At 29.8% G+C, this 20,888-nt stretch overlaps 1 protein-coding gene across 1 annotated transcript; it reads left to right on the top strand.

Annotated features, from left to right (window-relative positions):
* Positions 1–4,658: 4,658 nt before the first annotated feature.
* LOC106681986 (uncharacterized) lies at positions 4,659–19,943 on the top strand. Its single transcript, XM_014422602.2, has 5 exons — positions 4,659–4,677; positions 9,111–9,173; positions 11,977–12,162; positions 16,372–16,578; positions 17,647–19,943. The coding sequence occupies exons 2-4, from the start codon at positions 9,112–9,114 to the stop codon at positions 16,550–16,552; spliced, it is 429 nt and encodes a 142-aa protein (XP_014278088.1). The 5' UTR covers positions 4,659–4,677; position 9,111; the 3' UTR covers positions 16,553–16,578; positions 17,647–19,943.
* Positions 19,944–20,888: the final 945 nt, after the last annotated feature.

Here is a 20,888-nt window from a genome sequence, read left to right as displayed (position 1 = left end):
TGTATCTGTTCACTTTTTTATGTTGGTTAATAATTCTTTTGGTATTTATCTTTATCCTATTTATTATTTTATTTTATTTTTTGATTGTTTATATATAGTTCCACCTGTACATTTTTTATATTACATTTTTATATCATTCTGTTACCCTTATATTTACTCTACTATACTAAGAATGTTCTTTGTATCTGTTTATTGTAGCCCTGATAAAGGCTACAAAAAAGGTCAAAACATCAGCACAAAATAAATAAATAGTTCATTACTATTTATCTTCCTTCTAGACTCCAGCTCTGACCATCTCCTTCAAATAAACTAATGGTCAATGCTTTATATATAAATGAAATAAATATAAGTTGTAACAAATGCTATTAACAATAATTTGATTCATGAACAATAAAAATCCATTAAATGTTGATGAATTCATGATTATGCTTCTGTTCTATTTAAACTGGCACATTTTAATGTGAATAATATGAATCTCAAACCATATTTACTGTTTCTGATTTCATGTCCCTCTCATCTTATTTTGCAATATTCATTAAAAAAAAAAATCATTTTCTTCAATCAAATTTCCATTTTGTGGTATCAGGTGCTCCATTCTTCAGTTACTAAATTCTTCAGGGTTAAAATTTCTTTTCTGTGAACTCGTGGTTTTTCTTTATTTAGGAGAACCTTGTAAAAACCAAAGGTGATAGTTCACAGCTTTCAGAAATAAATTCATAATTATTTAAAATGTAGCTGGGAAATGAATAACTTCTTCGAAAAATTGTTACTGGAAACATTTCTCATTATCGTAAGTCCATTTATTTTTTCTATTTGTGAATTTCCAAAAAGGAAACCAGAGTGATACCTAAATAAGAAAAAAATTGCCTAAGCTTGACTTAACTGTGCTACCAACTGTCATTATTCACCTTTAAAAATATTAAGTTAATTTTCAGGTAAGTATATTTATGACTCTCATTATCGTGCTGCAATCGTTCTATAGAGATATTATTTGGTTATAATCTATCGATTTTGTTATCTATTTAAGGGCCTTTAAAGTATACTGTTGTTTTGTATATCACTCTCCCTAACTACGGTATTCAAGCTCTTAAACTTCATACTCTCATCGCATCCACTAAATTCTCATTACCACCGCCGTAACGTTGTTAATTACTTAGCCACCGATCTTAGATGGAATGCCAATCATTTTCAAATGTAGTAGGATGCAACCGATATCTATTTTGATTTTTACGAATTAGAAATAGGACCAGAATGTATTAATACATAAATATTTTTTAATCGAGTAATTTGAAATTATAAATGAATGTCATGGAATTATATCCAATTTCTCTAAGAAAAATATGAATGCCATGATCTACAATCCGCTTGTAAGAAAAATAGTCCTCAATTTCAAACTTTGAGTATAGATAATTTTAATATTCGTAGCTTTTCTACACCGCACGATAAAAACTTTTTTTTTTTGTTTATTCTTCTATGCAGTCAGGATTCCAAGGGTTCAATTAATGAGAAAGTATATTTTTCTCTCTTAAAAAATATATATAAATGAAATTAATACAATTTTTCTTACCAGATTTTTTTTTATAACCGTTTCAATAACAAAATTAATTTATTGAGTCTTATGAAATATTGGTTTAAAAATAATTGGATATAAAAGAGCCAGAAAAGAAATTGTCATATCTATCCACCACCTAGCAGCAACACCAGAAATAATTAATTTATGTGTGATAAGATTGAAACTTCTTATCTGTGGAGACAGTAAAGGATTGCTTTCAAGAGCCCAAAGAGTTACCAGACACTGAAGAAGAAAGACCCTCTGTGAAAATTTCGGATAATGGAGCGGAACAACAAAATGTTAAATCCACACCGAAGCTTCGAAACTTTAATTTATGCATTTTTGCATAAGTACATAAACTGTATAGATCGAGTACCTTGGTCATTGGAAGATCGTATTTCTCCAGAATAAGCCCTAATCGAAATCTAAGGAAATTCATTGATGTAAGACAAATACCTTAACCATTTGGGGTTCTGTATGGATTTATTTGTTAAGCTTGTTTACACACAAAAAAATCACATTCTTATCTGATTAAGAAAATTAACAAGGGTCATTTTCCAATTTTGATGCTATTTCAGTTAAAGAGCTTTTTAAAAATAATTAACTATCTGAATTAGAATGATTTTTTCTTTTAGAAAGAAGGATAACTTTATACCGATATTTCCTTCTCATTTTGAAGTTTCAATAATTAGTGGCAATATAGTAATAAAATATTTAAAGCTAGTTTTGTCATTCCCCGAAACTGTCACAAAGTTGAGTCTCTGATTTAATTTTACGATTGCCCCAGTTTCTTTCGCAGTCAATCTAAAAAAAAAAATTACTATAATTTTGTTAAACATATATTTAAGTATTGGGATAAAACAATTTGAACTTTTTGTCTAACACAACAATCACCATTGACTGATGAGGCAACTCTGGTAAGAAGTAGAAAACACGTAGTCTTGTTTGTTTCCCAATCTGAGTTATTCAGTCACATTCAGGATGTAAAACGATATTTAAAGTGTTTGAGTATTTTTATTGGTTGGTCACAATGTGGCCACAAATGAAAATTTTTGTGGGACTAGGCTGCGTCGATGATAGGAAGGAAGGGACATACGGTTAATTTTCCATCAATATTCATTATTAAAAAAACTTATTTCTGCTTCCTCACTTCGTATTTAAGATGGAACCTTCGTATCCTTTAAAATCAAAATTTCCCATCACATTTTACATTTTTAAACAGAACCAAAATTATACTGACTACCTACTTGGCGAAGATTATTAAACCATATTCGTGCTCCATATTCTGTGTTCTTAAAGTCCTTAAAAGTAGACACCCTAGCCACAGATTTTTTTGTAAAAAATCTATATCAGGAAAACTATGTTAGTGTGTGTGTTTGTATATGTGTACCTGCTTCAAGGAGTTGTGATAGGACATTTCCTGAATGTAATACAAATTAAAAAAATGGAAACAATGATTTTAATTTTCGAAGGTTTGATACCTAAATGGCGTATAATTTGGGGAAAGGCTCAATTTATATATATATTTTTTTTAATGATGTTAGAATACCAATAAACAAATATAAATTGTAATGAAGTCTGTTCTCTCTGCCTCTCTCCTCCACGGTTAAAGACCATGTAAGGAAAAAAAAGAAATTAGAGATTCTCCCTTGTTTTTATCAAATCAATGCTTAAAGTCAGTGTCTTTTGCACGAGAGTATGATTATAGTGGGGGGATTCCCCTGTCTAGCCATTTCTGGCATACGGAGTGCGGCAGTAACTCTCAACTGTTAAATATGGTGTACCAGATGTCTCGCTTTCGAAAGGAATAGACCCCGCCTTCTGGCTTCACTAGACCTGGAAGCGTACCCTCTACATTATACTGCTTCCTCCCAGCATTATCAGTTACATGGCATAAGGGCGGTTTCATAGGAGGCAACCATCCGGGGTCCCACACCATACCATACAAACATTGAATTAATACCTCATACATTATAAATGAAGTTATAGCTTTATGGGGCTGCCGTACCTATCCTTTTGGAGAGATTATATTACTGATATTGGGGGATACCTCCTAAATCTTCTCTGAGGTTCGGATTTAAATCCGCTAATGACAAGACAACAGGAAATTCTTAAAACTTTTCTGAAAAAATCGTGATGAATACTTCTTTTCTTCATCATAATTTCCTTTCAAAGTAATTAACTCCTCTGAATTAACTTGTCTTTCCTTTCATTGACACAATTATCCGAGATTGAAATAGGAGAATGGCTAGTCATTTTTATCGCGGAAAAAAAATTAAAGATATAGTAAAATTAGCAAAGAACTATATATCATGGAAGTTTTAATCAAGGCAGTTAAGAGAAGTTACTAGTACAAACAGTGGCGCTGTCTATGAGCCATCTTACGTAACTAAACTGGTTTGCAAACAAACACTTCTGTTCTTTCAGGTCGTAGAGTGTTCGATCATTGTGAATTTTATTAAGATGTGTTTATGAATGGTGTATAATTTTGAACAGTCTTTGTTGTCTTTTAGTTTATAGTGTTTTTTTTGTATTTTATTAAATTATTTTGGCCTTAGCCCATTGTAGTGGTGTTGTGAAATGTTGGCTCTATTATAAACTAAACTACTTCAAAGAGAAACGATTCGTAACATCTTTTAAGTAGGTTTTAGTTTCAGTTATGTTTTCTTCTCACCACTATATATTGTGCATTTAATTTTTTCACCTATTAATTCTTACTGTATTACATTTAAATTAGTATTGATTCATAGTTTTTCAGAAAATACCTATTTGAAAATATTTCTGACTTAGACTTGTTTTGTTCTCTTTCTGTTTTTTTATGTTTTATTAACTTATTTTCTTCATATTCAATTGCAGTACCCTTAACTGTTTTGCACGACCTTATTTGATGATAATATTATTTTCATAAATAGCTTATTGTTCAAAACCTAAATAGTTTTTGTAAGTTTTATGGAAGCAAATATTCATTGCCAGTTGAGAAAAAAACCTCTGTTCATCCTTTTGAATAATTATTGTGATTAATGACATTGTTTACAATGAAAGACTAGTTTAATGTGCGTATTATAACTCTCATGAGGTTTTTAGTTGTATTGATATTGATTATCTATTTCAAAATCATTCCTAACGTAAGTATTAACTGTGATTTTAGATTGTGTTTATCCTAGTGAAAACATATATAAATCTTCATCAACATAGATTTATTTGAAATTATTTATCCATCAGTTCCTAATCTTCCTCCTTAATTTCCTTTTTTTTAATGGATAAGTGATGGTTATAATTTTTTCTATTTTATTATAAGTGAGTATGTTGTGGGGGTCAGCAAAATTTTTTTAGGTTCCATTTATGATGACTGATGTTTTGGCCCTTCTATGTAGCCCTCAGAGTTAGAGCCGTGTGTGCTAACTAGTCTGTTCACAGGAACTGAGCTATGCTCAAAAAACTTCAATTTTCATAACGATGGAACCTGAACAACTTGTTTTGTTTACTGATTCCTGACCCAATAACCATTGTTTGAAACTATGAGCTGTCAAGCAAGCATATTGCTTCAATCTATCTGCTGTTTTAAAATTATTATTAGCCAAATATTTTCAATATCAGTTCTGTTGAGGCTTCAGATGGTTAGTATTATGTTTCATATGACATAATTACTTTTTTTTGAAATTGAATTAATTTCCTAGAGATATTGAGAAGTTTAATCATTCTAATCTGGATATTTCATGGTTTTAATTGATTAGCTTCTTGTGGGTTCACCACAGAATACATTTTAATCCAACCAAGACCTCTTTTAGCTCAATCATTTGCAACTGCTCCAAAATGCACAGCTACTGGGTAACAATTTTTCCTAATTTCCCCTCCTCATAAAAAACTTAAGAATGCTCTCCTTAAAAAAACTCTCAGGTCAAGAATTGAAAACACCTTTTTTCTTATAAAGAACCTACTTTTATTTAATTATAAATTAGTTTTCATAATAGCATTTTATGCATTATTAATGATCGCTGTAATAATTGAGGATATATATACAGTCTTATGAAAAACCTACAACTATTGTTCTAATGCTGTTTCATAATATGCCCATAAGTGTAAATATGAATGGTACCCTTATGTATATATTTGAATTTCACACCACTTAGAATGTTCTCAGAGTGATAACAACACTAAGTTGAGTTTTGATAATTACGTGAAACGGTTTTTTTTTTTTTTTGTTTCTTAAGATTTCTGTACCACAGTGCTTTATTTTGCGACCAATATCTCTTCTATGTTTATAAATTTTATCTCATTTGATGTTATTCTCATGTTATGCCTTTTTGATGAATTTGTATTTTTAACTTAAGTCCCCAAAATGCCCCAAAACCTCAACGATTTCCATTGATCATTTTTGTTTAATATTGACCAAATCTCTTCCAAACATTTACAGTTTAAACAAACCATAGACATTGATAACTTCAGGTTTTAAAATTAAAATAAACAATAAAAAATAGTCCTTTTCACAAGTAATGAGACAATTATCCTAACCCTTATATTTCTTTATAAAGATAATAAATAGTCTACTTACAGTTTATTCTTCTGTTTCATGAAATGGCTGGATAGTTATTAACTCTTCTATGAGAGACCTAAAAATTTATTTAAATGGAATCTTCGAGTTATTATATAATTATATTTTTTCTTTTTAATTTTTAGCTCGCTTACATTAATTGAGATTTCATCTCTTGTTTAATTTTTATTCCCCTATTGATTTAAAAAAATATATTTTATATAGTCTCAAACAAGAGACATAACAATGTTTCTATACTTTCATTTTCAATCTTCATTAATCCTTATCAAATGAAAATGTGAGCAGATTATTTATATTTCTAGCATTTGATGTTCTGTTTTTGTACTCTTTATTTCCACCTATTAGTTTGTAAAATTCTAAAGAAATACTTAGGAAGAAATGTATGTTTTATCCTATTACTACTGTTAATTATTCATTGTTATTGCAAAAAGACCTTTTCATGAATTCCAAGAAACTCAAGTAGTAAGGATATAAAATCAAATAACAAGCACAACTATGTCATACTGGGTGCAATCTGTAATAAGAAGGTTTTACAAATTATCAAATTTCTGATACAACTTAGTTTTTGATCTTGTCCACAATTAATTCTCTTGCCTCATGGTTATGTGTAAAAGCAGGGATCAGAAAAAAAATGTTATTTATAAATTCACCAATATTGCTATAAATTTATTCTACCTTCTGATAGACCTGCTTGGATCTTACTAATATCAAATTTAAAACTTAGTGGAACCTTCAAAATGTAGTAACAGATCAGAGAATATTTTCTTTGATGATATTGAAGTAATAACTCTGTGCTTCATGGAAAGCAATGTAAAATCAGTTGTATGTTCAGTATATTGTGCTCTATTTATACTTAATGGCCATACCATTAACTGTCAATGATTTACTGTTACACGTTTTCCTTATTTTTAAAGATGAGGTTTATTCGGATACTATGTGTAAATTTTTTAATGTATTTGAGGAATAATTTATGCATTCTATTTTTTTTTTTATTAATATAGCATATTAATGCTATATATTATTAATAGCATAGAATATATTATGAAATTTTAACATTTTAAATAAACTCCTATGTACACTGGATATCATTTCTAATGTTCTCCAAGGGACCAGACATATTCAGTCGTTATAGCCAATCGTCGTTATAACCAATAGTGATTGGTTATAACAACGATTGGCATTGTTTGTAGTGATACAAAACATGTTAATGTGAAAATGGGATTTATTAAAATCAATTAACACTACCAACCACTAATAAATTGATTTATTTAGTTTTGATTGCAATATTATTCAATCATTTGGTATTGTTGTATGATAGACAATATTTTTTATTACCTGTATTGGTCTAAAAAATAATTAACAAGATTCAGACCAACTCAACACAAAAGTTAACTTATATTGGGTTGCGAGAGGGAAAATGGCATAATAGTCTACTTCCAGTGGCCAAGAAAAAAAAAGAAAAGTTGACTATCAGACTTTTATAACTGTATGTTATTTACATTAATAAAAATAAATTGGTTAGGCTCTGAAATTATATAAGTATAAATATTCCCCACAACAACTGATACGTTGTTATATCTGTTGTCACTAGAAGCGATATCCTGTGTATATTTAATATTTAGAAATATAATAATCCTGGACTATCAGTCATGATGTTTATTGTTATTAATTAATTTATTAATCTTAATTTCTTATATAGATAATTTTGGTTTATCATTTTCAACTAATTCAGATAATTTATCAAGAAAAAAAATTCTTAAAATTTAAGGTTTTACGTTTCAATATATGCAGAACTTTGAAAAATCAAATTTTAAAAATTTATCTGTCTGACTTTTATCTGAAACTATTAGGCAGAATTTTTTGAACTTTGGCTCAGAGGTCATAGGTCACCCCATAGCAGTCCTTGGAACTCATAGGCATATGCTCTTTCTGAGTTAAATAGCAGCCAATTAGAGGTTTCATGTGCACATATATTGGTAATTTATAGGAAAATATAATAAAGCATATATTTATACGCCAAAGGCTTAAAAAAAAATATCTCTTGAATAGGCGACCTATTTCTGACTTTCTTTTTTTTTTCCCTTTTGTTGGACTTTTGCTCCTGATGTCTGGGTACCAAATTTAGGCCTCCAAGTTGTTCCTCAGACCTCAATATAACCATCTGTCGATTTTCCTTTTTTTTTTCTTTTTTTCCTTGGTTTAATGATTATGAAAACTCAATGTTGTTTGTAATTTACAACCAATAATAAAATATTGGATAATAATTGGTATTTATTTTTACTTAATACTTCTTTATTTTAACATCTGTATTGTTTTGCTGTTTGGTTGTTTAAATTTTTCATATTATCAATACTCTATTTTTATGCTAAACTCTTACTGGCAAGGGGGTTGGGGTAAGGGTAGATAGTTCAGATGGTTAGGCACTGAACCCCTAATTCCTTATCTAGGTGGAAAGGAAAGTAAAAATATTTGTACAAAGACTCTGCTTATAATGATATGATTTTGATATATATATTTTATTACCTTTAAATTAAATAACCATATACATAGTTGATTTGGCGTGTCCAGTCACATAGCTTTCCTTACTATTTATTATTTGATAATTTTATTTTCCTTAAAACAAAATTTGTGAAGCACAGGGGCCTGATTTTGTATATTCGTCATTAGTGTCAAAATTCTTACAAAAAATACGCAACAAAGTCAGTTTACCTGTTCAAGATATGATCGTAGGACAGAAACACACAGACAGGCCATTGGCCAAAAATACTCCTCAGATCTGTTAAAAACTGCACATTGAAAATTTGACCCAATTCCAATGCTATCCTTATCTAAATGGTAAGGAAATAAACAATTAAAAATAGACTTGGTTGGTTTTGAAATAATGTCTCTTAATTGGTTAAATTTATTTATTCAGAATTTTTCGAGAATTTCCTTGATGAAAATTGATGTTTTTATTAATCAACGACTGCTATTATTATATAATAATCTTCTGTTCTTTTTTTTCAGGATGGATAACAGTAATAATGAGACTTGCCTTGAAACTCCTCATCCCCCCCACAAAAAAGCCAGGTAATTAATGTATAATAAATAATATTTATTTACATCAAACATTATTCTTACAAAAGCCTTTTCAGTATATTACCGAAACATTTTGTAGTGTTTTTATTAGTGTTAAATAGCTTCTCTGTTTCACCCTATTATGTAATATGAATGTAATGAAATATGTAGGATATTAGAATACTTGTTTACATCAGGGGGTCTGGTACGTTCTTTATGCTTATGATCTCTCTATTGTAGAATAGAGTTCTTTAATATTGGTGAAGATAAGTGGGGCTGAATTTGAGAGACATAATTTAGCCGTTGGGTTATTAAGTACATATTTTTGGAACAAAGTTTAAATCCCTAATCTCTGAAGGGGCAGAAAAAATAAGTATTGTTTATACATGAATAAATCAATATTTGTTGATACATATTAATTTGGGAGGGAGAAAGGACTCCCTTATTTTAGAATACTATCACTTATCTGAGTTGCTCAGGAGTTTCACTGTCACTGCTATATCCTGGCATCCTCTCACAGTTTCAGGTTGAGCAGATATGATTAGTGGGCAAAAATGGTGAAGACTTCGCCTGACAACCACAAATAAGTCAAATTTCAATCAGGTACTGACCAACAAGTCAGAGGTATCTGTCCTGGTGGTAGGGGTAGTCAGGAATAGGCATGCTTAGATTTAACCCAGTGCATCCATTGGCTGCTAGGGAAGGGGGTCACTAGAAATGAGACTACCTACCTCAGATAATACACAAAACAAAAAATACTTTAAAACTCAGATCTGTAAATCTGACAATACTGCTCAACCTTTTTTACAAGTCCTTAAGTCAATTCTTTTGTTGTTGTTTTTTTCATTCATTTTTTATTTCTTTAATACTTTCTTATTGAAGCAATGAAAAAAGGCAGCTTGGTATAAAATGAAAATACATTCTGTAATCTGAGACATGCAGTCCTCTAAAGATAACAAAAATGTTCAACTTAGGCAGAATTGTTCTTGCTTTACTATGATAAGCTAATTATATTACCTACAAAAGGAAAAATAATTAATACTTGAGATGAAGGGCTGGATTGTTTGTTAATGGGGTGGATTAAGGCTTTTTTTCCAGGAAGTGGGAAAAATCATAGAGGAAAAGAAGGACTGACAGAATTTTGGGTTGGCATAATGTCATCAGTTTGACAGGTTTTCATTAAATCCTATGGATTTGATACAGGATTTCATTAAGAAGATTATAAGGTCAATTGAAGAGGTGTAGGAAAAATTAAAAAATAAGGATCTAGTGAAGGTGAGTAAAAGAAAGTGAAGAAATGATGGATGAGGCAGATAACAAAAAGAGTCAATTTTGTTCAGCTAGTGAAACTAGGAAGATAGATGAGGAAGTGAATTTACTGAGAGAAAATTTGCAAAGAAGTTGCCATTTTGATTTGGAATTTGGAGCAGTGGAGATGGATTCATGTAAGTATTTGGATTTTGTTCACCTAACTGTTGCTTGTGTGAAGTTTCGTAGCTCTCTGAATGCCTGTTAATCATCTGCTTGCCTTGTAGGCCTAAAGCGTTTTCGTGCTGCTTCACGCCTCCTCTGTAGATCTTTTATTTCTTGACAATTCCAAGGCACAGAATAGTAGCAAAAAGTAGAGGTTTTAAAAGGGACATGGAAATCAATGTAGTTAGAAATGAGAATATTAATTATGGAATCGATGAAAATGTTAAAATAGATTTCAATCCATTAGAATGATTCAAGGTCAGGTAAAATCTTTTCTTGGATGAGATTGCTTAGGTCGCTGAAAGTTATGGTTTTAGGGGGATTGTGGAAGTTTGGATATTGTATGATACTTAGATTTGGACATGAGATGACAGGAATGGAACAGACAGTTGATATAAGCAATTTCTGTACTGAATCAATGACACACTGATCCAACCATGTATTAAACCAGAAAGAATGGTGGGTGGGAACAAAAGCACAATGAAAAAGTGAAGGGAAAAGGTGAAATTTTCAAGATAAAATCTTCAGGACAGGCAGAAAGCAGATTGGTATTGAGGTCACCAGACATTGTTATGTTACTGGTCTGTTTATAAGTTTTTGATTAATTTCTACTCGACTCGACTCGTAGAGAATAGATCTTGATCAGTTATTCTCTTTTCACAAGTTATTCTGCTGATGATGTATGGTGTTCTGGGAAACTCCAGGTTCTCTAACTGATTCCCAAGTTCTTTTTGTTAGGTCTGCCACAATGGGGTCCCGCAGAGCTTCCTCAAGATTTTGGTCCAGAACCCTTTTTCTTTTAAGGCTGTCAGTCAGCTGTTTCAAATTTCCATCCTCAATGGGGTTTTTTGGCGAGGAAAAACTTATGTTTCCAATAATGGTGTAATCTTACCAATTTATCAAATTTTGTATAACAAAATTCAAAGACAATACTGAAGGCAAGCCAAGATTATTTTATTTCCAAATTTATTTAATATACAGTCAAGGGACTAAGTTACATAAGTCTTATTTAGATTTGGAAAACAAATCTGATCTAGAAATTAAAATTGATTATAATAATAATCTGAACCATTAACTCATCATTGTTTAAAATTTCAATTAGACCAAGAAACTTATTTTATATAAATTATAAATATATTAATATTAATATAATAACTCCAGGGTAATTTTAGTTTCCATTATTTTGTGATTTTTAACTTATTAGTATTTAAAGGTAGAAATTAAAACTACTTTTGATACTTATTTCAGCTGTAGTTTTGGTTCATTAATTCATAATTTCAAGTAAGGTTTTGTTCTTTATAAGCTTTTATGAAAACATAATGTATTGTATATAATACGTTAGATACTGGGAAAGAGAAGAACTTGAAGCACTTAAAGATGAGGATACCTGGTACAGGCGCATGACTCTGGTTAAGGAAAGAAATCTTGTCCGTGCAGTTTATGATAACGCAATGAATAGTCTGATAGAAGGATCTGGTTGTTTGGGAGAAGTTGCAGTTGAAGATGAAGCTGTATCTATGGCTATCAGGTAAAAAGTTTTGCTTCCATCTTTTAATTTGCCAGTTTAAGATTATTTTTAAATTTAGTTCATTTTTATGTTAATGCTCTTTAGTAGTACTATGCAAACAATGGCTACAGTTTATGTTTTAAAATTGGTTCTTTACTCACCCATCAGTTAAAAAATTTCTTTTTGAAAAACTCAGATTCTGAAAATTCCGCAATTTGTTTTTTGTTTTTTTTTAATTGAATCTCATCCTTTCTGGCATAATAAATGGCTATCCTACAGTCATCAACCTATTTTAACCAAATCGGTTGAAGTCGAAAAAGATTTTGAACTTGCATTTTACAGGAATCTTCCTTCAATAATCCTCTAATACTGGATCTTCAAATGTTTCTGCACTTCCTTCATATCGCTTATTGTCTGTTTAAAAATCATCACTCTTAAACCATCGAAACCAGAACTTACATTTTGAAATTGATTGATCTGGGTCCCCATAAACATAACAATGGAAGTGATGACTTTCAGGTGCTTTTTGCTATGAATAGAAGCAGAAAAAGTAAGTTTCTTGCTAAACTTTGTTTTATATTGGCAAATATTAATTAAGTCAATATATTTGGAGTTTAAAACAATTATGTTGTTTACATTAAAGGCGTGTTAGACAAGGTTACTTGCTGGATTTGAACCCCAAACAGCCAATTCAGTCACAAACAAGATTTTTTGAACACGCGGAGGGCAGTTGGAGAGAGTAGAGAAACTGAACTGACTGACTCAGTGAGTATGTACTCTTTGACAACCCGTTCAGTTTGGACAAGTTCACTCCAACGATAAGGTATTTTCAATACATTCATTCCAAAGATAAGATCTTTTTGATACATTCACCCAAAGAATTTCATCCAAAGATCCAACCCGTTCAGTTTGGACAAGTTCACTCCGACGATAAGGTATTTTTGATACGTTAACTCCCAAGATAAGTTCTTTTCGATACATGAACTCAAAAGGTAAACTCTTTTTGATACATTCACTCCTAACTGACACACCTCAACTTTCTACGTAGAAAGACTCAGAGAAGGTGTACATTTTGACAATATGTTCAGTTTGGACAAGTTCATTCCAAAGACAAGATCCTTTTGATACATTCACTCCTAACTGACTCACCTCTAGTTTGCATTATGACAATATGGCTATTGAATAAAGCTCATTGTGGTCCAATAATTCCTCTCATGAAGATCCTTTAGATGCGGGTACCCCCATATTTTTATAAAATACATAGGGAAGAACAAGTACTTCTACTTTTTATAGTATCAAGAAACAGTTAATAAAGAAACAATAATAAGCTGATTTTATAATATTATTTATTTGTAACAAATTTCTATAAAACTTTGAGGAAAAATTAGAGTCTCTTTTACCGTCTCCTAATCTTTTATTTTACTAGACTATTATAATGTCTCCTAATCTTTGTATGGAATTGGAATAACGCTGCTTGTTATAATAAGTAGATTACAGATTAGATTACATTTTTATTAAGGGCTATCAACATCTTGGTTATTATACCCTTTTTACTTTATTTATCTTCTTGTCTTTGACATTTGATAGTTGTTTTCTGTTTTCTCTTAACACTGGTCAATATTGGTAGTTTATGATTAGAGAAGATTGTCAGGGGGTGCTGTCAGCAAAAAACAACATAAATAAACAAAACCATATTTATTTATCATATATGGTTTTGTTTATTTATGTTGTTCTTTGCTGACCACATCCCCCCCGACAAACTTCTCTAATCATTAATCTACGGTCAACTATCTACACCTCATTGGTAATTTATATTTTATTATACAGTTGAGTTTCTTTCAGAAATTTTATGATTTTGTCTATGGATTCTGCTGAGTCTTTAAGGGCCAATTATTATGAGGAATTTTATTATTTTCGAAGGCTTGACAAAATGATGAGCATTCTTCAATTATATGCTTTATGGATAACGGGGACTGACAAGTTTGGCATTTAGGTTGGTCCTCTTTTGTGAATAAGTGGACGTGTGTTAATTTGGAATATCCTATTCTCACTCGTACAACAACCACTTCTCTTCTGAATATAGTCGATCTGCTTTCCCTAAAACCACATTGTATAGGTGACAAGAGATTAAATTTTTCAATAATTCACATCAGTCATCTGTTAACTATTTTCTCCAGAAGTTTTGACAAACAGCTAGTAAGCGATATTGGCCGGTAATTGTTGGGTTGTAACTTATTTTTGCCCAGTTTGAGTAAGGGGTGACTATCGATTCTCTCCAAGCCTCGGGGTATGTGGATGTTTCCCAGATATTGTTGAATATTGAAGCTCTTTATTAGTTCCATAAGGAAAGTGTTTTATTATAGCGTTATGTACTTCATCTATTCCGGGTGAGGAGGATTTTATTTCATCTATTGCTGTTTGCAGTTCCCAAATTGTGAAGGGGCGATTATAGTCCAGTTGAGATGAGTTATCTTGTGTTGTAGTTGGTGTAAAATCTATTCCCTGTTCTTCTTGATTATTATTGTTGTCCAGGTTAGAAATGGCTGTGAAATGATCCACAAGAGTTTCCGCTATTATTTTAGAATTGGGGTCTCTATATTGTTATTATCAGCTATACTATGGATTTTTTGCCATACTTTTTTTATTGGGGTGTTACAGTTTATCGATTCTACGTATGAAGTCCAGGATCTTTTCTTTTTAATCTTTATAAGGTTTCTGACTATAGCTTTTTATTTTTTATATTTTATCAAGTTGTTTTTGTTGATTTTCATTGAAAATCAAGAACTTTATTCTTTATACTAATGTTTTCCGGCATTCGTCATCAAACCATGAAGTATGATTTGTTTTAGGATCCCCCTTCGTTTTCAGTATTATCTGTTGGGCTGACTGTATTATATTATGTGTGAAGTTCTCTATTGTTTTGTCTACACTTTCTGGTCGATGTGTTTTGAATTTTTTTATTTGTCTTACGAATTCCTCCCAATTAACTTTTTCTATTACCTATCTGAATGTCTTTTGGTATTAGGTATTTCGATGCTGAAACATAATAGTGTTGGGAAATGGTCACTCCCATATTGTCATGTTCCGGCTTTGAACAATAAGCACATACTGGTGTTTTCGAACATTTATCAGCAAAATGCCCGAATTTGAAGCATTTTCAGCACCTAATTGGGTTTGGCACATACATTTTTACATTTGTTTTTTGAAACCCTACATAAATAGTTTCGGGAAGAGTGGGAAGTGAAAAGGTACGAACTTATAAGTGTGTTCTCCTCTCTATCCCTTTCTTTTTTGTTACTATTCTTCTAACTTCCTACACATTATAATTTCCCAGCTCTTCAAAAATTTCATTTTCTTTGACTCCATCTAAATCAGGGCAAAATATCATTCCCTTACTGATATTTAACTTTTCATGTGGGCTTACATTTTTATTTTTATTATTGTGCCGAAGGTGTTTAGCCTTAACAGTTTTTCAGATTGTTCTCTGGATCTTGTTTCAACTAAATTGGTTCCCTTTCTTAGTTTTTTTTACATTTTTTGGTTTCCCATACTGGTTATTTATTGATTTATATATAAAAAATGGTGAGACTTTTAGTAGTTCTCCTTCTCCATTCCTTTCTATTATTAAAAATTGGTTTTTATTTTTAGGTTCTATTGATTTGATTATGTTTTGTTCATTGCTACTTTTCTAGCTTCTTTTAATCCTTTTAAGAGTAGGAGATTTATCAGGTGGTTTATTCATTGTATAGCCGTTTCTTTGATATTATCTGCTTAAGTAGCACAGAATAAACTATTAACTAAAAACTGTTTAAAACTATTAACTATTAAGAATAAGTTTAGAGAATTATTGCTATCACTTATCTGGACGAATTTTTGTCGTATTCTATCTCTTCTATCTGTTGGCGGATTCTCTTCAAATTTCATTAAAAGCTTCCATGATACTAACTCTTTCATTTGGTAGTACTCTCAAACATTTATGTTTATTTTATCTCACATAAATTATTTCCCTCAGAAACTAACCTTTAAAACGCTTACTACCTTTATGAAAAAACGTATGACTTAATAGGTGGAGAAAAAAAATTTATTTAATCCATGATAAAGATGATCCCGGCCTGGGCTATGAAAAGATGCGACTTATCTGGTAGCTGGTGGTAGCCAAACCATTAAGAAGCCTTTATTTTTAATCTGTTTTATAGTTATTCATCTCAGCATTATTTTTATAACTTATAGGTGTCATGGTTTAGCGTGCACAGCAAATCTTATTGATCAAAATCATACAAATTGGCCTGCAGGAAATGCAAGCACAAGCACTTCAGGCCTGACACCGTGTAGTGCTACAACAGAAGACATTCTTTCCCATGCTGTGTCAGCCGCTATCAGGAAGAAGGGGCTTGGTGCCGTTGATCGATAGTGTTTATTTTTAGCCCATATTGTAAGGTCAGTTGGAAATACTGTATTTAATATTTTTGTCAATAAGTGACTAGTGTTAAATTATAACATCTGAATATTATGATAAAACTTTCTTGATGGCCATAGCACTGCTCACCGTTATAAATAAGTACTTATTTGTGAACCCTCTAACAATAGTTTTACCAACAAATCTTCAATCAACTATATCCACACCTTTGAACATTAACTTAATTGTATTCCAGGAAACTTCTTTGGAGAAGAAAATATTTGAAATTTATATAATCTCATCAAGATAAATTGAAAATATTGGGTAGCAATTGATGTAATTCATTAAATATATGTATAAATTGTTATATATTTTACAGAGAATCCTCAGTTTAAATAGTCATGGTTCCATAATTTTATCATTATTATTATTATAAGTATATAATATACATATCCAATTCGAAATGAATAAGGGGTTGTAAAAAAAAAAAAAAAAAAAAATACTGCAGCCACCTGGTATCAAAGTATGGGTTGTAATGATTTAGAGTATATTAGTCCTGTGTAAGATCAGTCAGCAATCTTATTTGTTTTGATAACTTATATATTAATGTTAAAGGTATTAATAAAATTTACATCCGGATAAAAATTTCTAATTTAAAGTAGCTGTGACTTACTTATTGTTAGGATTGAGCTCATCATTAAGAAGTTTGATGAAGAAAAGTAATGGGGTGACTCTTGAATTGGAAAATGCATTGATGGTGTTCACTATTGTACTAACCTTAGACAACAGAGGTGGTTCAGGGAAAGGCAGTTGGTTTAGTCATCCAACAACCCACAAATTATTAACACACATGTGCTGCAAATATTAATAAATTTAATAATTACTATCAAAATATAATTTAAAATAGATTCGAATTAACTTTCAACCTGAACTCTTATAATATCACTATTATTTTAATCATCTAATTGGTTTCATGTTTTTTTTTTAAGCCTAGAAATAATACTATATGGTTTTTTTTAATCCAAAAATAGTATTATTTTTTTTTACTATATGTTTCTACTTGTTTTCAATTTCCATTCTTGGATATGAATCATTGTTCTATGTTACAGGATGCTGTATGGGTGGTGGACATTATGCAGATCGTAGAAGTTTTACTATCTACCTACTAATCTTCATATTCTTTCTGTGGAAGAAAAATAAATGAAAAATTTTCATTTTCAACCTGCACAAGTTTCTGCAGCAAGTATTTTTGTGAGATTTTTTTCTAGGCTGTTGATTTGTTTATTTTGGATAAGTACGAAATATTATGTTGTGTAGTCACCTTATTTTTTTTTTTTTTTAATTATTTTTATTACTATTGATTATATGACTGTAAAACTCATGATAAACTCGTGCAACTGATAAGGTGTTGCTAGCACTTAGTATGTTTTATCTTCATTTGACTTTATATTTTTGTAAATAAACACCTGTAGTATATACATTGATCTGATAAATTCAGTATTATATTATTAGTTTTTATTTTCTTTACCATCCTTTGTCTATTGATTTATAAAATTTTAAAAATAAAGGAAAAATAGTGACACCTTCATAAAAATATTAATCCTTCTCTTTTACATTTGTTTCCCTTATTTATCAAAGTGGGAGAAACTCCATACATTCATTTTTGTTTTTGGACTTGTCACCAATATACATAATCAAACCATATACGTCCTCAAAATAGTTAAAAACTAATATTTTATAGCTATTTTCCTAAACTTTAGAAAACATTTTTCTAAACTGATTGCGGTTAATTTTTACCCTATGATTTGCTTTTTAGATTAAACAATACATCCACATTGATTTGAAGGCTGTTGTTTCCAATTATCAAAATTATATAGATATCATTTAATCACACTGATTTTAAGAAATCCTTAGGGTTGAATAATAAGATGAGACAGAGCATGTAATTCAATAAATTATTATTCAAAGTATATTGATATAAAAATGTTTTTTATATTCTGTTGTTATAAATATGAACATTAATTTAATTAAATATCAATTTATATAGTTTTATTAAAAGCTCTCGATAGTTGTATATTTCTCACCTATTTTAAGGTCTGTGTTCAGATAAAAATTTTACCTTAAAACAGAAGATTTTCATTTATATTTCAGTTTAAATTATTTAATGTGCATATTTAAAAAGTAAAATATTTATTTTTTGTTACTTAATTGATCTTACTGTATAATTTTTGATTAATATAGAATTATTTGTTACTTAAATATGTTAATTTTCTATTTTGTTATAACTGTAAAGATTTACTTATGGAAGTTTATGTTTACAAATGTTATGCGTGTGGACAATAATTTTTTCCAGTAATTAATTAAATGTGCCATTTACAATTATGATTTAGTCAGTTCTTCATGAGTATGGCCAAAATTAAACATTGAGAGAACTGTCTATGCTATCTATACATTAAATAGATCATATTAACCTGATAAAATTTATTTCATAACAATTTTGTAAACAATATTTTAATGTAAGCTTGAGTTATGACTATAAAATAATGTTTACCAAATAGGTAGTATATTAATCCATATGAAAAACTTATATTATGTATATGTGTACATACTCATTAATATTTGTCCTCCCGTATAATTTAGTTTATTGATTTACAATTTTTGTTGATTTTTTATTTTTCTTAATTTATGTAGGCTGAAGCATGATAATTTTTACTATTTAGCTCTCCTATGTATGTATATTTATCATTTGTTGCATAATTTTATTTTTGAATCCCACAAAAATAACCTTTAATTGTAGTTCATAAAAAATATTTAAAATTATTAAAACATAAAACTGTTAAGAGATATTCTGACAGAATATCATAATATACATCAATATTAAAGTCATATTACATACATACATATAGTGGATATTGTTTATAACATCCTCCAAAGAAGAGACATATTTGGTCATTATAACAAATTATAGCTGATAGTCCTTATAATCAATCATGTAAATTTTAAGTAAGAATTCCTTTTAAATCAATAACTGCTACCATATTTTGAGTAATTTATTCCTCCAAATAATGCCTAGCACTACAGGGAATAGATCTTAAGAAATTCTTACTAACAAGCATATGGAAAAAAGGAATATTGGGGATTCTTTAGATTGATAACAAGTTCTTAACAACACACTTTTTTTGTTTGGTTGGTATTTCTTAAGTTTTAACGAATCCCATTTTCTTCAGAATCTTGAATCCAGGCCCTATTTTTACAAATTTGTATGGTACAGTTACATTGTAGTTTTTATCGTTATCTATAGCATCACCATGATCATCTCACCATTTTCAGGACTACAGCAAATATGTAACCTCTCCACATCCCTGCGAGTTTTTTTTTTTTTTTAATATTAAAGGAAATAAAACTATATAGTAAACATTCTACTGAATGGAAATGAATCCATTTCCCCTTTAAAAAATTTGTTTAAAAAAACTTCAAAATATTAGGATTCTTTTTTGCAATGCCTTATGAGTTCCTGGAACTAAAACTGATTCTGATTGTTACATGAGTTATGACTGACCAGTTCTTATAATCATGGTTACAACAACCAATAAAAAATACATTGCTTGGTTTTGAAAATCACAGGTCTGAAAATATTCATTGTTAAATTGAGGACATTATAAACAATATCAAGTGTATGTTTGTTATAAACCTATATATCCCACACATAAATAAATTCTCTTCTGGTTAGAATAAATCATTAATCTTTAGAGAAACCACTCTTACACCTTAGTTGGAGTACTTAAGGTTTGATATATATATTATTCCAATCTATTGATATTATTCCAACCAGTTAGAATTAATGAATACTGCAGTTTGTTTTTAGATTTATCTCTAAATCCAGTTATTACTCTGATCACTAAAGCTTGAGTGGTTCTCTAAGGAAGGAATAAAACTAATTACCTATTTAGATAGGAACACATGAATAATGTCACCCACCTTTTTGAAGTAATATGTAAACTATTCAGTAAGTGAATTTAAATTCTTATTTGAAGCAATAAGTAAACTATTCAGAAGAATAAAATTCAGTATTAACATACCACTTAATTAAGTTTATTATCTTTTATAAGTTTTGAACTTTCTTTGAAATAATTAATTTTTATTTACTAAGTTATTTATTTCTATGGTCTTTGATTTATTCAAATGTATGTGAAATGTTTTGTTTATATCTACAATTTTTCTTGAATTTATTTTAATGCTCCTCTTCTTCTTAATAACCTGCTGACTTTTATAACCATTAAGCCCATAGGAAAAGCTTAATATTAGTATTAGATAAAGAATTATGTTACAGATGTACAATATAGCCTATAAA

Source organism: Halyomorpha halys, unplaced genomic scaffold (genome assembly GCF_000696795.3).
Source record: "Halyomorpha halys isolate HHAL.00 unplaced genomic scaffold, Hhal_1.1 Scaffold380.1, whole genome shotgun sequence".
Lineage (NCBI taxonomy): Eukaryota > Metazoa > Arthropoda > Insecta > Hemiptera > Pentatomidae > Halyomorpha > Halyomorpha halys.
This window is presented reverse-complemented; position numbering and strand designations above follow the sequence as displayed.